The sequence below is a fragment of the Thermobia domestica genome, chromosome 11, assembly GCF_964235325.1.
Source record: "Thermobia domestica chromosome 11, izTheDome1.hap1.1, whole genome shotgun sequence".
Lineage (NCBI taxonomy): Eukaryota > Metazoa > Arthropoda > Insecta > Zygentoma > Lepismatidae > Thermobia > Thermobia domestica.
In genome coordinates, this window is record NC_137464.1 from 64,605,424 (window position 1) to 64,622,976 (window position 17,553).

Here is a 17,553-nt window from a genome sequence, read left to right on the forward strand (position 1 = left end):
AATATTAGAATAATTTACATATCTATAGGTTAATTAAGAATATATAAGTTAGTTAGGTTAATTAGTATATAAAATAGGTGAATTAAACATTGTCATTTGGAATATAAAAATATATGTAGGAAAGAAAACAACTTGGAAAAGCACCACTGAGTTTAAAAAAAAAAAAAAAAACAGAAAATGTTCCGTAGCAGTTAAAAGCTGTGTACGTGCACCCAGGATTGCTATCTAAAGTTAAAGAAGAATTGTGATATGAGAGAAATTTTATCTAGGTCATATATTTAAATCATACTTCTAACTTAGTTAGGTAGAAGTGAGCAGAGTTGCTAACGTTGCTGCAGATAGTGGCCTGGCGACATAGATCCTATCCCATTACCTTTGTATATTTCTGCTCAGATATTTTAGCAAGTGGGTTAGAATTCTTGGGAACAATAAGGCGTTAGATTTTCTTCAAGTGACCGTTTTTCACACTAGAAACTTCGATAGCTTGGGTTGGATCCCGCCAGAAAACTATCCTATATTTTTTTTTCTTCAAAGCGCGGTTTCGACAAGGAAGAGCTTCTGCTCTTCCTGCGAGTGGGCTTTCCCCCCATTGAAAATTATGAATGCAGTCATATCTTAGCATTATTACATATTTAGAATTGTAGAAATGTAAGATAAGATGTAATTTTGGTCAGAAAAGATTTTTCGTTGTTACCTTAACTTTAAAACAAAAGCTTATTACTTTACTGTGCTTGGTGTTGACATTGCTGTAATTGAGACGACAGCGATACGCAGTACCGTGAATGTCATAGCAGCCGATATGTGTATATTTATTGATTATTAATTCTAAATAGAATGTCACTGCTGGAATCCTATGTAAATATAATCAGAGGAATATTAGGTACAATGTAATATAGAATATATTGTTGATTCATGATAATTATTGTGAAAAAAAATGAAAAACCATGAACAAATGTGTGTGTGGAGGTTGCGAGAGATCACCGCTAGAGTACTCTGGCGATGTAAACAAATGCACATGGACTGGTTCGGCAAGGAAGATTGTTTACAAAGAAAATGTACAGTGACGCCGGGGAAAACAATACGAAAACAAGTATTTAACATTTGAATAACAAAGTGTATGATACACCGTTTTAAAGCTTAGTATTTCCTCTATCCAGTGGTCAAACTCAGTATAGATGACAAGCAATAATAATCTAAGAATAAATGAAAGATTACATGAAAGTGTACTACCCAGACATTTTGGCGACAAAACCATTAGGGTCCGCGAAAAGGGACTATACATTGAATTTTGGGTAGGTCAGGACCGAGCCTTTGAAAATCGTGTTGTTTCCTCTGAAAGAAAACTGTTCGACAGGGAAGGAGCAAGTTAGTTGGTGTTAGGACGCGATATACAGAGGTCATCCTCTGTGACAGTTAGTGCAAGACTCATCGTGACAATGGTCTGTTTTGTGAGATAGGCACATTTTAAATAGCTGAATTGCGACGTTACTCGAGATTGAGTTTTTTTTGTTCTTTCTTTCGTCTCGATCTGAAATATCAACTCTAGTAAGTCTTTCTCAGAACTTTACGTCATCTCAGAACTTAACTGTGCTTTACGGGAAACACATGTTGCGAGACGAGATGTTAAAAAAAAGGAGAGTTATAATATTTTTTTATATAGATGCAGAGACTGAGTTTTGAATCTGCAGCTAGGACAATGACTACTAGCGTATAACTCTCGTATGTAGTTTGCCGTGTGATATATATATAAAATTCGAAAGATAAAATTTAAAGTGCGTCATATGTGGCCAGTGTAGTGAGAACTTTGAAACTGGACCGTAGAATCAGTACATTTCCAGACTTTTGAGGCAATACAGATGATAATTATCCAGTAACACTGCATGAACCAGATGTCTTCAAATGGATCCAGAGATACTAAGAGAGACACCAGTGCAGCGGACAAACAACCAGAGCAGCGCCCAGTAGCAGCAATTGCTATCATCTAGGAGGTTCCAGGATGCCGAGCGAACTTCAGTGAGAAGAGAGAGGACAGAAGGAAGAAGACAATGAAGAACGCATCAAAACTATACGTGCACGAACTATGAACAGAAATGTATAATGGCCAAATTTTCATAAAAAAATAATAATAATTTTTTTTATCGACCGGTCACTTCGATTTAATATTCATGTGAATATAAAATATTTTTTATGTGTGTGTGTGAATATCAGTGTTTAAAATCTGTATGATTTCTGTGGAGGAGTGGAGTGTTTACTTATCACCATCAAATATTCAACAAAATTACACGGAAGTCTTTCTTGTACGGATTCCAGACATCAAATAAGGTATGTGGAAATTTCGCATATGTTTTTCTTTTACAGCATGGCAAGAACATGAACAAAGAAGGGTGTATGGTTGTTATCTGACCATTTCAATGGAGCATCTGTACTGAAGTAAAGCCACTGATTACCTGAGTTAAAGAGTATTTTGTATATTTCAAATCACTTAATTTTTTAAAAAAAAAGCTCTACCGAATATTTCATTTATATCTTTAATATTTAAGTAATCCAATTAATTAATATAACTCATTTACATAACTTCTGTTAATTACTTAATTTAAATACTTCTTGGGACTGTCCATTCAGGGCACTCCACCTTTGTGGTGCGAATATTTAAGTATTTTAATTTTGAAACCTGGCTATGCCCAACATGTTCACTTTAGCCCACCACAAAATCTGGCTTACCCAGCGTAAGGCGAGATCACTTCAGTGTCACGGGTTGTAATATTAAAAAAAAAGAAAAAAGCGGATGCTGTCAATGAAATGTTCAGGGGCATACACCAACAATGAAGTAATAAGCTTTGTGTCCGGCAACATTTTATTTACGAATTTTGTTTCTTTGTTTTCTTGTTTATTTCGAAAAAAAAAAACAGCCAAAATTACGTTTTATTTGTAAGAATTTAGAGTTATTTTGATTAGAGTTTTTCCATGTGTGCCTGTCGGAAAATTTAAGAGGGGGATAAGATTTATTTTGCGTGTTATTTTTATAAGATACAGAAATTAGCATATCTTAGAAAGTTAGAGTATTTCTATTAAGTTGATGGTGGTCACTAGACTACAGAAAAAGAAAATGGAAGAAGACCTGGTTAACTTTCCGCAGAATCAGCTCGGCGAGTTAGAGTTAGAAGAGAGAATGGCGAATATAGAAAGTCAGGGAGAAGTTAGTAACGGAAACGGAAATCAGGGAAGTCAGGAAAACGAAAAGGAATCGATCCCTGGACCATCCAGTGTTGTGAACATGGAGACAATGGATCCATCTATGAATCCACTGTTTGTAATGTTACAACAGCTGGTAAAGAGCACTGTGAAGGAACTAGTTGATAAGCAGGAAAAAATTGCACAACAGCAGGAAAAGTCAGTACAGGAATTAGTGAAAAGGCAGGAAGTAAATAGCAGTAGATTAATGAGCAGTATAGCTGAACTGAGTACTCGGCTGGATGCAACAGCTGAATCATTCAATGAGCGGTTAGCTGGAGCATGCAACGAGTTACGAGGTTCAATAAAAGCGAATGATGAGAGGGTACAGCAGCTCGAGGCGAGTAACAATAGAAAATTAGATGAGATACAATTAACTTTAGGACAAGACATTGTGAGAGTAGACAACCAGGTAGAAAGCGTCAGGACTTGTGTAGAACAGGTGACAAGTAGGTTGGAAAGCGTTGAGGGTTCAATTGCTCAAGCGGAGAATAATATGCAGCGTGTAGAAATACAGTGGAGAGAAGAAATGGGTCGATTACGCGAAGAAATTGGTCACGAAAACCAGCTTGAAGAGGTGCGGAGCGAATATCGGGATGGTATGCAAGAGATACAACAGAATATTACTTCTGTTTGCACCAAATTAGAGAAAGAACTTGCTTCTTTAAAGAAATCGGTTCGAGAAATTGATGACAGAGGTGAAAGAATAAACAATAACCAACCCGGTACCTCTCGAGACGCTCCATGTTTTGTCTTTCGAGACGAGACAGAATCCCGCGTATCGTCAAACGCTCAGCCGCCTGTCTCTACGTGCCAGCTAGCATCAGCTGTGGGACTGATGCATCGTGATCTGTCTCTTCCTATATTCTCTGGTTTGGAAAGTGAAGTGCAGTCTCATAATTTTCTTGTCGAGCTCGATAATTATTTTGATCTCACGGGAGTACCGGAAGATCGAAAGCTACAGTTTGTCTCGAAATGCTTTAGAAATACATCACTGCAATGGGCTCAAGTAACCTTAATTAAGTGCAAGACGTATCACGATTTTATCATGCATTTCAAACGGACCTATCTGAGCGAAGAGAAGTTGGCGAACTTACGTGCGACCATTCTAACGGCTCGGTTTGATAGCCGCTCAAATAGGCTTCCCACGGAGTACCTTTTAGACTTGCTGCATAAGAATAGTATTTTATCGCCGCCATTAGAACCGCAAGTACTTTTAAAGATTCTTCCAAGACAACTGCCATCTTGGATTTACAGGTCTCTGATATCATCCAAACCTAAAACAATTGAAGAATTGGTTGGTCTGGTGGCAGAATTGCAAGTGACGTATCAAAATAATAGTGGAAACAACATTAGAAGGGGGATTAATATGTCAATAGAAGAAAGCGATAATGAAAGGTCTAGCGGTACATCGTATAGACATCGCCCATATTCCCCACGAAAGAATCACAATAATCAGAATCGTGGTGGAAATACACAGAGAGGTAGAGGGAACACGAGTAGGCAATTTGGCAACCATGGAACGACATGGCCACCAAGGGATAGAAATGGTGAGAATAATAACAATGAAAGGTCTTAGGGTCGTTCAAACAACCGAGGTTCCTTCAGGGGCAGGAATAATCCCAGAGGTCGGAGGAGATCATAATCTGGTGAAGAGCAGGTTAATAATCTGGAATTCAGTAGGGGTAACGGTTCTTCTAATGAAAGTGAAAACCAAAGATCTAGGTCACAGAGCCCCCGGAATATGAGACAAACAGTTTCTAGACAGTGAGAAACGTACGCACGCTGTCTAGGAGCTACAGATAACTGTTCTCTATCTGATAGTGCTAAATTTTTACCTAGTAGTGTGCGTAATGAGGATAGTTCTTATCATGCTGAACATAGTAAGGGAGAATGCGAAACTCTTGTCAAACAGTTAGAAATTATGGGATTAGAAAATAATAGCCGAGATTGCATACAATGTGACAAAATTATTAATAAACAATATTTTTCGGATGATAAAGGTGCCAAAGGTAAAGATAAAGAATTATGCTTGCTTTTGAGAAGTGGAAAAGAGATTAAATTAAATAAAGGTCTTTTTGATGAATCAAATGCCATTTTTCGAGATTTATTGGAAACAGATGAAAGGGAGAATGTGCCTACCAACAATGTTATAACGTTACCAGAAGTAGAAACTTGTTTATTTGGTAAAAAAGTATGTGGTCTTCTTGACAGCGGATCATCAATTAGTGCAATTAGTAGTGACTTATGGGCACAGGTAAAGAATACCACTCCACCCCCTGCATTCCTAAAAGCAAACAATATAAAGGTTAGTTCGGCTTTTGGAAAATCTGTAGCCAAAATCCTTGGTCAAGTGATGTTAGTAATGATTCAGTAATCAAGAATTCTATACTGTGGGATTAATTGTACAAGGATTAAATCGTCCCTTGATTATTGGGTCACAGTTCTTTGCTGAGAGCAAGGCTGTGCTAGATTATAATGTGGGAGTTTTGAGACTAAATTCACCAACTGAGGTTCAGGTTAGTTTTCGAGATGTAGAAATCGAAGAAAGTGAGTTAGTGGTCAGGAGTTTGACTTTAGAGTTTGAAGATGAAGAGAGATTTTTATATTCTTTTCCCATAGGCGAAATGGGCGAAATAGGTGAAATGGGCGAAACGGGTATAGAATCCATCTATGCATTTCAGATGGATGATGTAAGAAACAGAGAAGGGCATAGTAAGGAGATGACTTCTCTCAGAACCCATCTGGATGATGGAAAATATCCGACAGCTACTGAACTCGCCAATGTAGTGTACAGCCCGAATGAATGGAATAAAGTACAAACTAAAGTCACACCAGCTGAGATTTCTAGCCTTGTAGAAGGGTACACTGACCTCAGTGTGGTCGAAAAGAAAAAATTAAAAGAAGTGTTAATGAAGCATAGAGAAGTGTTCGATTTAAAACCAGGGTGTATAAAGGGATATGAACACAGTATAGAATTGCGTGAAGAAGGGAAATTCAAAGCTAAAATGTATCCATATGCATTGAAGTTTAGGAATCAGGTGACCAACATCATTAATCGGTGGGAAGCATGGAAAATAATTAGAAAATCTGAGACTTGCTACACCAGCCCGCTTGTTGTAGTTCCAAAAAAGGACGGAACTGTTCGTATTTGTTTGGATGCGAGACGTTTGGCAGAGGTCACTGTTAGTCAAAGGGATCAGCCAGTCCCAGCACTTAGTACACTAAGAGACCTATGTGATAAACGTTGGAAAACTTCAATTGACTGTGTAGAGTCATTTCTGCAAATCCGAGTAAAATCTAACAGTCAAAAATACTTAGGATTTTTACATAATGGAATTTCTTACGTATTCCAAAAGTTACCTTTCGGCACAAAGCAATCTCTTTCATCATGTGTGAGAGCGATTGATTCAATCCTCTCAGAGTGCAGAGAGTTTTGCGGTAGTTATGTTGATGACGTCATCCTTGGAAGTTCGTCTTTTGACGAACATATACGTCATATAGACATTGCGTTAGGCAAAATTAAAGCAGCAGGCATGACTTTACGTCTGAAGAAATGTGAATTTGCGAGACGAGAAATTAGCGTCTTGGGATATAACTTGTCCCCAGATGGGATAGGAAAGTGCCCTGAGAAACTTGAGAAGATAATGACATTTAGGAAGCCCAGAAATGTGAAAGAATTGCGTAGTTTCATTGGGTATTGTCAGTTTTATCGCATATTTAGTACAAAGTATGCAGAAGTCCTTTTTCCTTTATTTCAACTTTTGAGAAAAGGAGCAAAATTTCAATGGACTGATATTCATGAGGAGGCATTTCGAAAAATAAGGGAAATCTTTCAGGAAGATGTGGTGTTAAAGAAGCCCCTTCCGGACAAACAATTTATTCTTGAATGCGATGCTTCAGACGTCAGCTGTTCTGCGCACTTATATCAAATAGATGATGATGGCAACATTAGAATTATCGAAATGACATCGCGAATTTTTAACGCTGCTCAACGCAACTATGTGATAACTGAGAAGGAATTTGTTGCGATAATAGATGGTGTAAACAAATTCAAGCACTATTTGATAGGGAACAGGTTCAAGATTAGATCTGACCACTTATCGATAAAATTTATTTTGTTGTGTAGAATAACTAATCAACGTATAGCAAGGTTCGTGTTAGCGTTAAGCATGCTAGACTTCGAATTCGAGTATGTGCCTTCAAAACAGAATTTAAGTGATCATTTTTCGAGATACCCTCCTAACACAGGAAAAGAGTTCGACGTTAATAGAAAACTAGAGATAAAAGAGTCATTGATGACAATTTTGACAGGGATTCCCGGAGAATTGCGCAAGTTGATCACAATCCTTCCTGAAATGCAATCATCTGATGCATTCTGTGGAAAAATAAAGAAGTGTATAGAGAGCGGAGACGTTAGTAAGAAGATAAGAAGTGATAAGCACACTTACGAAATAAGTAACGGAAGATTGTGTAAACGCGATTGTAACGGTCTGCGCATTTGTATTCCCGAAGTGCTGGTTGAACCTTTGCTGCAGTACTACCATGACGAGAGAGGTCACTTATCTGCAAGCAAGCTTTTTCCTCTTCTTTCTGAATATTTCGTTTGGCCTAAGATGAGGAACATCATTAGAAAATATACAACATCATGTGACATATGTCAAAAAGCATCACCGCTTCAGTGTTACCAACCTGGACCACTGAATCCAGTGCTAGTAGAGAGACCAAACCAATTGATTTGTTTAGATTGGCTAGGGCCACTTCCAAGGGGGGTTGGTAATGTAAAATATGTATTAGTCTGCATGGATGCTTTTTCGAAATTGATCGGCCTATATGCATGCAAGACAGCTACGTCATGTTCGGCCATTAGAAAGCTTAGAGAGTTCCTAAAACTATGTCCAAATGTGGATTTTGTGTTAACTGATAATGGGACAAAGTTTAAATCTCAGAGATGGAAAAACGAGATGAGAGAATTAGGGCTAAAACACATCACTAGTACGCCTTATTATCCCCAGGGAAATATGGCAGAAGTGTGTGTAAAATCCACAGTGCGAATGCTGAGAAAGTACTGTCACGACAGACAGACTCAATGGCCAAAATTTTTAACGAAGGTGGAGAAGTGTTTGAATTCGGCCAAACACTTGTCAACAAACCTTAGTCCATATGAGGTACATTTTGGACAAACAATGTCAAAAGACATCGCACGATTATTTGAAATTCCAGAGATAGAAGATAGAAAGGACATAGAGTATTATGTAGAGATAGCATCCCGAAATCTAAAGAAAAGTGCAGAAAAAAGAAAGAGGGAATTTAATAAACGGCATGCAACAGTGCAATACGAGGTAGGAGAACTTGTTTTAATTAGTGTATTCCCAAAATCTGATGCATTTTCAGGAATTACAAGGAAAATGTTGCTCTTATATTCCGGGCCTTTTTCTATCCTGAAGAAGACAGAACACAATGTTTATGTTTTGGGTGACCCTGTGACAAAAGAAGAGAAATGTAGGAGAAACGCCTACCTGATCAAACGATACAAGGCAAGTACACCGCAGGAAGTCTGAGACAGGTAGTGCGGTTAACAATACGAACTTGAGGTACTCTCGAGAAAAAAAAAGAAAAGAAAAGAAGAAAAATGTATTCACGTTCAGACTCAGATAGCTCTGTTAGTATACATTTAACAATTTAGAGGTTAGACTTGTTTGTAGCAATAATTACTTGTATATGTATGTAGAAATATCAGGTTATTTAATATGTAGAGGTGTTGAAATTTTAAATGTACTTAGGAATACATTAAAAATTTCAAAGGGGGATGTTATAGGAGGCACACATATAGCTATGTTCTATTTAGAATTTTTATGTTAATTTCAAGCGAAATTTTTGCATAATATTAGAATAATTTACATATCTATAGGTTAATTAAGAATATATAAGTTAGTTAGGTTAATTAGTATATAAAATAGGTGAATTAAACATTGTCATTTGGAATATAAAAATATATGTAGGAAAGAAAACTTAACTTGGAAAAGCACCACTGAGTTTAAAAAAAAACAGAAAATGTTCCGTAGCAGTTAAAAGCTGTGTACGTGCACCCAGGATTGCTATCTAAAGTTAAAGAAGAATTGTGATATGAGAGAAATTTTATCTAGGTCATATATTTAAATCATACTTCTAACTTAGTTAGGTAGAAGTGAGCAGAGTTGCTAACGTTGCTGCAGATAGTGGCCTGGCGACATAGATCCTATCCCATTACCTTTGTATATTTCTGCTCAGATATTTTAGCAAGTGGGTTAGAATTCTTGGGAACAATAAGGCGTTAGATTTTCTTCAAGTGACCATTTTTCACACTAGAAACTTCGATAGCTTGGGTTGGATCCCGCCAGAAAACTATCCTATATTTTTTTTTCTTCAAAGCGCGGTTTCGACAAGGAAGAGCTTCTGCTCTTCCTGCGAGTGGGCTTTCCCCCCATTGAAAATTATGAATGCAGTCATATCTTAGCATTATTACATATTTAGAATTGTAGAAATGTAAGATAAGATGTAATTTTGGTCAGAAAAGATTTTTCGTTGTTACCTTAACTTTAAAACAAAAGCTTATTACTTTACTGTGCTTGGTGTTGACATTGCTGTAATTGAGACGACAGCGATACGCAGTACCGTGAATGTCATAGCAGCCGATATGTGTATATTTATTGATTATTAATTCTAAATAGAATGTCACTGCTGGAATCCTATGTAAATATAATCAGAGGAATATTAGGTACAATGTAATATAGAATATATTGTTGATTCATGATAATTATTGTGAAAAAAAATGAAAAACCATGAACAAATGTGTGTGTGGAGGTTACGAGAGATCACCGCTAGAGTACTCTGGCGATGTAAACAAATGCACATGGACTGGTTCGGCAAGGAAGATTGTTTACAAAGAAAATGTACAGTGACGCCGGGGAAAACAATACGAAAACAAGTATTTAACATTTGAATAACAAAGTGTATGATACACCGTTTTAAAGCTTAGTATTTCCTCTATCCAGTGGTCAAACTCAGTATAGATGACAAGCAATAATAATCTAAGAATAAATGAAAGATTACATGAAAGTGTACTACCCAGACATTTTGGCGACAAAACCATTAGGGTCCGCGAAAAGGGACTATACATTGAATTTTGGGTAGGTCAGGAGCGAGCCTTTGAAAATCGTGTTGTTTCCTCTGAAAGAAAACTGTTCGACAGGGAAGGAGCAAGTTAGTTGGTGTTATTACGCGATATACAGAGGTCATCCTCTGTGACAGTTAGTGCAAGACTCATCGTGACAATGGTCTGTTTTGTGAGATAGGCACATTTTAAATAGCTGAATTGCGACGTTACTCGAGATTGAGTTTTTTTTTGTTCTTTCTTTCGTCTCGATCTGAAATATCAACTCTAGTAAGTCTTTCTCAGAACTTTACGTCATCTCAGAACTTAACTGTGCTTTACGGGAAACACATGTTGCGAGACGAGATGTTAAAAAAAAGGAGAGTTATAATATTTTTTTATATAGATGCAGAGACTGAGTTTTGAATCTGCAGCTAGGACAATGACTACTAGCGTATAACTCTCGTATGTAGTTTGCCGTGTGATATATATATATAAAATTCGAAAGATAAAATTTAAAATGCGTCATATGTGGCCAGTGTAGTGAGAACTTTGAAACTGGACCGTAGAATCAGTACATTTCCAGACTTTTGAGGCAATACAGATGATAATTATCCAGTAACACTGCATGAACCAGATGTCTTCAAATGGATCCAGAGATACTAAGAGAGAGACACCAGTGCAGCGGACAAACAACCAGAGCAGCGCCCAGTAGCAGCAATTGCTATCATCTAGGAGGTTCCAGGATGCCGAGCGAACTTCAGTGAGAAGAGAGAGGACAGAAGGAAGAAGACAATGAAGAACGCATCAAAACTATACGTGCACGAACTATGAACAGAAATGTATAATGGCCAAATTTTCATAAAAAATAATAATAATTTTTTTTATCGACCGGTCACTTCGATTTAATATTCATGTGAATATAAAATATTTTTTTATGTGTGTGTGTGAATATCAGTGTTTAAAATCTGTATGATTTCTGTGGAGGAGTGGAGTGTTTACTTTATCACCATTAAATATTCAACAAAATTACACGGAAGTCTTTCTTGTACGGATTCCAGACATCAAATAAGGTATGTGGAAATTTCGCATATGTTTTTCTTTTACAGCATGGCAAGAACATGAACAGAGAAGGGTGTATGGTTGTTATCTGACCATTTCAATGGAGCATCTGTACTGAAGTAAAACCACTGATTACCTGAGTTAAAGAGTATTTTGTATATTTCAAATCACTTAATTTTTTTTTAAAAAAAAGCTCTACCGAATATTTCATTTATATCTTTAATATTTAAGTAATCCAATTAATTAATATAACTCATTTACATAACTTCTGTTAATTACTTAATTTAAATACTTCTTGGGACTGTCCATGCAGGGCACTCCACCTTTGTGGTGCGAATATTTAAGTATTTTAATTTTGAAACCTGGCTATGCCCAACACGTTCACTTTAGCCCACCACACCATAGATAATTTTTTTGTGCTTAATAAAAACGAAATAAACATTTTGAAGCTATGACCAATACCACAAGTTACATTCAAACTTATCTGAGGTAACACACTCACCGGACAAGAACTTAGTCACCCCTCAAGAATTCGTGGGTTAAGTTTAGAGTTACCCCTCCACTTTTTATAAAAATCAGGAAAATCTACAGGAGAAATGAGGTAAGAAATGATAATATGAACTTTTTATTTGATGTTTAGGAATGTAAGTTCGGCAGAAGAATTATGTTTAATGCGAGAAAAGATATGTGGAAGTTAGTACTATTTGCCGGATGCGGAAGCATTCGCGGAAGGTTTCTGCAGCGTGGTAGTTGTAAAATATGACGAATATGGCGAACAGGTGTAACGGATGCGCAAACATAATGAAGAAAACCTTTTAAATTTTTGTGAAGCCCACAGAGTACTGAAGTTACGTGAAATGTAACAATTTTTAATATTTTAAGCATTGTTTTTTGTATGTTGCAAAGTCCAAGGGCACCTTCAGACTGGAGGGGCAACTCGAAACTTAAGCCGAATTCGTGAACAGCAGTAATTAATAGCGTGTAACACCACCTCTGGCTTTGATAACCGCCTGGATTCGGTTTGGAAGCGAGTCCACAAGATTTTGCAGGTATGTCACATCCAGTTGATGCCACTCGTTCAGGATTTGATCGCGCAAATCTGCCAAAGTGCGTGAATGCTGATTTCGGCGTTTTACCCGCTGTTCCATGTCCTACAGATTCTTGATGGGGTTCAAGTCTGGTGACTTTGCAGGCCAATCTAGATGGAAGAGGGTTCGGGAGTGTTAATTATACCACGCACAAATTGTTCCCAGCCCTATTAACTTTGTTGTTGTCGTCTTGAATAATAGGAGTCTCCACAGCATACTCATCATGAAGATGTTGACTGAAAGACAACACTTGCTCATCCAGAATGTTCAAATACACATGTTAGTTCATTGTAGTGTTGACCTCAGTAAGCGGGCCCAATTCATGATAAGAAAAACACCCGCAAAACATCACAGATCCACCTCCGGCTTGAATATGCCTTGCACACATTCAGGATGAAAGGCTTCATGTGGCGTTCGGTGCATTTGACGACGTGCGTCATTGGAATACAAGCAAAAACGTGATTCCTCAGACCATATTACCTTCCGCCAGTCAGCTACTGTCCACGTTTGGTGATTTCTGGCCCATTGAAGACGCGCAGCTTTATGTGCCTGTGTGAGCAATGGCCCCTTGCGAGGTGCCTGACACAAAAGGTTCAATGCATGCAGTTCCCATCGTAATGTTCTTTCGCTAACAGGTTGGGATGGATCTGCATTCACTGTCGGCAGCAATTCCTGTCGGGTTTGGAACCGATTTTCATTCACAAGCCGAGAAACGCGTCTCTGGTCCCTTTCAGTCATGATCTTCTTCCGACCACAATTCTGATGCCGTGTTTCGTAGCCACGTGTATGACACCACTGCTTGTACACGCGTTGAACAGTTCGCTGCGAAACACCAACAAATCCAGCAACTTCCCTCACCGTATGGCCATGGGCACGGCAGAACACGATTGCCCCTTTTTGTCACTCTGTTACATCGTTACTTTTACCTATTTTGACGGACACTGTCCGCTTGCAACACCTTATCTCACTGACTGAAGCTGCCTTATGGTTACCTAGAGGCAGTGCGCGCACAGTTGTATGGCCTATGAAATCCGAAGATTCAATGCCACGTTCACAAAAGCTCTCCACTGACTTCAATCCTTAGCCAACTGGATCCAATTTTTACTTCGTATTCCCATTTCTGCGAGGTCCATTTTAATATTGTCCCCCATCTGCGCCTAAGTCTTCCTAATGGACGTTTTCCGATTAGATTTCCAGTTAAAACTTTGAAAGGGTTCCTACCTTCTTGCATTCTGGCTGCATGACTTGCCCACCTGAGCCTCCTAGACATGATGACCGTAACGATGTATGGTAAACCGTATAAATTATGCAGTTCTTCATTATGAAGTTTCCCTCATTCCCGTTTCTCTTGGATCCGAATATTCGTCTCAGGATTTTATTTTCAAATACTTTCAGTCTGCGTTTTTCCCTCAAGCGACCATGTTTCACAACCATAAAACAAAACAGGCATGATATCGTTTTATATATTTTAAGCTTTAAATTCCTCGACAGAATTCGCGACGACGAAATACTTTGAACTGAATAATAACACGAATTTCCTGATTTCAGTCGACATTTAATTTCTTTGTGGATATGATTTTGGTCTGGTGATACTGATCCCAGACATTTGAAAGTATCCACTTCGTCGAAGGTATTATTTGATATCCATCCATAACGCATCCATAATTTGCCATTTTACGATCCCGGTGAACTTCCATGTATTAGTTTTATCTGCATTTACTTCTAAACCAATGTCGCTGCAAGCGTTTAATAAGGATTCTGCATTTCTTTCTATTATTCTCCTATCACCCCTATTAAATTTACATCATCAGCATACGCCGTAACCTGGTCAATACAATCCAGCTCTAGGGCCTGGTTGCTATCTTTAATTTTCCTTATAGCGTACTCCGGAACAAAGCTGAACAATAATGACGATATCGCCTCTCCTTGTTTCAGGCCATTCTTAACGTGTAAAGCTCATGGACAAGAATTTTTGTGCTCGGATTTTACTCTGGGATTCATTTAAATACATTTTAATTAATCTAACTAGCTTTTTCGATATTCCGAATTCTGTAAGAATGTTGTACAATGTTTCCCTCCTATCTGAGTCGTAAGCCTTTTTAAAACCAATAAACAGCTGATGTACTGGGTATTATAGTCCCACTTCTTTTCGAGTATTTATCGAATAGTAAATATCTAGTCCATAGTTGATCAATTTCCCTAAATCCACACTGATAAGCTCCAATAATTTCATCTGCGTTTGGAATCAAGCTTGTTAATAGAATGTTAAGAGAAATGCCTCGATAATTATTACATCCAGTATTGTCGCCATTCTTGTGAATTGAAACAGTGATTGATTCTTTCCACTCTTCTTAAATGTGTCCCATAGTTTCTCTCTCTCTCTCTCTCTTTTCTTTTTCTTTCTTTCTTTTTCTTTTCTTTTTTCTTTTTTTTTTTTTTTTTAGTTTCGCAATGATATGTTGAATTCCTGTCGTTAAAAATTTAGGAACCTTCCGGACTGGGTAAACCGTGATGGTGGTTATAAGTCTAGGAACCACACGATCATATGAACAGTTTATTACGCATATGATCCATTAACAGAAAATTTGGTACTTTCCTGATTCTGAACAAGCTTAAGGAACAGTCAGTGCATTATAGAATTCGGAATTTTACCGATTTTGCAGATTCCAAGCACCTGATAGATGGTAACATTATTACTACGTGATCAATGAATGAAACATTTGTTCGAAATATTCATACAATGTATATGAAAGTTAAAACTTAAAAATTTCAATGTACAGAACCACACGAAACTAAGCTCTTGATGTGCAGCTTTTATGATTATCATGTAAATGTATTTCTCTCATGTTTTATTTTTGTTTTAAAAAGAGGGTGTGTGATATTTTGAAGTAAAAATACTACATAGAATTTTGCTAGTTATTTGTGTATTTTTAAAATACTTATTTTTGTGTATAAGAAGTTAAAAATGATTATATATATTGGTTAATCCTTTGGAATTCATAATGTAAATATGTTAAGCATTTTAAAAAAATATTTTCGAAATTCATGGTTTATTTTAGAGGTTCTATATTATTATCTACATCAACCACTAATCAAATGAGTTGTTGTGCTGTAGAAAGGGGAATCAAAGCCTGCTTTATCAATTTAAAGCAAAATTTTGAAAAAAGGCCCAAAATTTCCCACGCAAAAGAGTGAAGCAGAAAAAAAAACGATTTAAAAAAAAGCCGGTTTTTTTTTTTTAGCCCTTGCATCTCTAGAGTGTATATACCACAGTCCAAATTATTGTTGGGGCCGCGGTGGCTCAGTGGTAGAGCGTTCACCTCTGGTGCTAGGGGTCTCGGGTTCAAACCCTGCTCCCGCCAAGTGAACTTTGTGGTGGACAAACACCGTGTGCGTGGTTTTTCTCGGGGTTCTTCCGTTTCCTCCCACTTTCTTCATTCCACCATTTCATTCATTACTCATTATCACCGTCTCCTTTAGCCTAACCGGCATAACCGTGGGACGTAAAACTCAAAATTTCATTTTTCCAAATTATTGTTTCCATGAGTGAGTTGTAGTTGTGGAACAATAGAAATTGTAAGGTTTGATAGACGAAGAGTCTTAAATTGATCACTAATCATACCAGTCATGTAGGGGAGAGGGGGGTACATTAGTACACGGGGTACATATATACGAGGTAGATATTTTTCCACTGTGAAGAGGTGGATGCACAACAGTTAAGTGTTGGCAACATTGGTGACAAACGAACATCGTGAGTCACAATTGATGAGTGAATGTAACGTTCTTTTCTCTGTGCAGAAAAAAAATCTTGATTTCTCAAAGCTAAAGTAAGTTTTCATTTATGTCTTTGTAAGTTTATATTTGTTATCTACTCCTGATTTTTGAAAACATGTACGTTGCTTGAAAGTGTAATTCTTTACAAATAATTTCATTTATGTTCAATGCCCTGCGTGAAGTAATTTTTCAGCTATACAAATTAATGATCCTAAAGTTCGGTTGGGCACATTAGTACACATGCATGTGAGGTAGATTGGTACGGACCTATATGCCCCCACTGCTCTGTACCAATCTACCCCTTCCATTTGTAATTGACCGATTCCATTTCAAATCGTCCAGGCAAACCACAATTGGCCCCCATCATAGTCTCAGATTTATTTTTTTTTCTGGGATCTACATGCAATATTATTAGATCCATATATATATATATATATATATATATATATATATATATATATATATATATATATATATATATATATATTTGGCTGAAAAAAATTTCCTTCGATGTACTGCCCTCCTCTCGGATTGCTCGAAAAACTGAAAATCATGTCAAATTAAAAGTTCTGTTGTAGAGAAACGAGTGTACTTTGTAACATAATCGCAATAGCAAGAAGAGTATAAAAATGTATGTTTCGGTGGAGGGCCAAAATTCGTCTATTGGTTCAATAGGAATCGTGTAATTCACTCGCAATGTTGCCAACTGGTGAAATTTTTTTCTGTCCTCACGAGCAATATCAACCATCTGCTTCTAGCATCGAAATCTACTCTATAAGGTCTCTTGAAAATGTAAAGGACTTAGGTTTCTGATTATTACATCCCACGTTATAGCATGATGAAAAGCTGAAAATTTCATTAAGACATCATGTTTGGACGCCATTTTCTCAAAAAACCCGCCTTTAAAAAATCTGAATTTTTATAACTATTGGAGAAGTACTGAAGTATTTAATATCCGTTAACCGTTCATGTGGCTGCAGTCCCTAACATTCGCAATTAATTATTCAAATTTCGATTTTTGTACTTGAAATGTAAATATTTCCTATGGTCATTTAGGTCCTATACACAAGGCGATTTGAAAGGGAGTATGATAATTTTGAGAGATGAATCCTGACATCAAATCCAGTAGAAAAGTTCCTATAAATGAGTCGAATTCCGCTTCGTTTTCGAGTTACAGGGTTTCCAACTCGGGACCCAAAATCGGCTTGCGACAATGGAGAATAAAATATATATTTCGCGTTAAATCAAAAACTGTGTGTTAAAGTT

The 17,553-nt window shown here is 37.2% G+C and overlaps 1 protein-coding gene across 2 annotated transcripts in view; it reads left to right on the top strand.

Annotated features, from left to right (window-relative positions):
• Positions 1-17,553, top strand: part of LOC145664122 (uncharacterized) — a 57,702-nt gene that overhangs the window by 1,291 nt on the left and 38,858 nt on the right. The window contains exon 1 of one of the 2 annotated variants that reach the window (XM_081730492.1): positions 16,263-16,340. The exons of the other annotated variant lie outside the window; for it this stretch is intronic. Within the exon in view, the coding sequence (XP_081586618.1) occupies positions 16,279-16,340 (62 nt within the window). The 5' untranslated portion in view covers positions 16,263-16,278. Of the gene's footprint in view, positions 1-16,262; positions 16,341-17,553 lie in introns of those variants that run through there. 2 annotated transcript variants of the gene reach the window in all.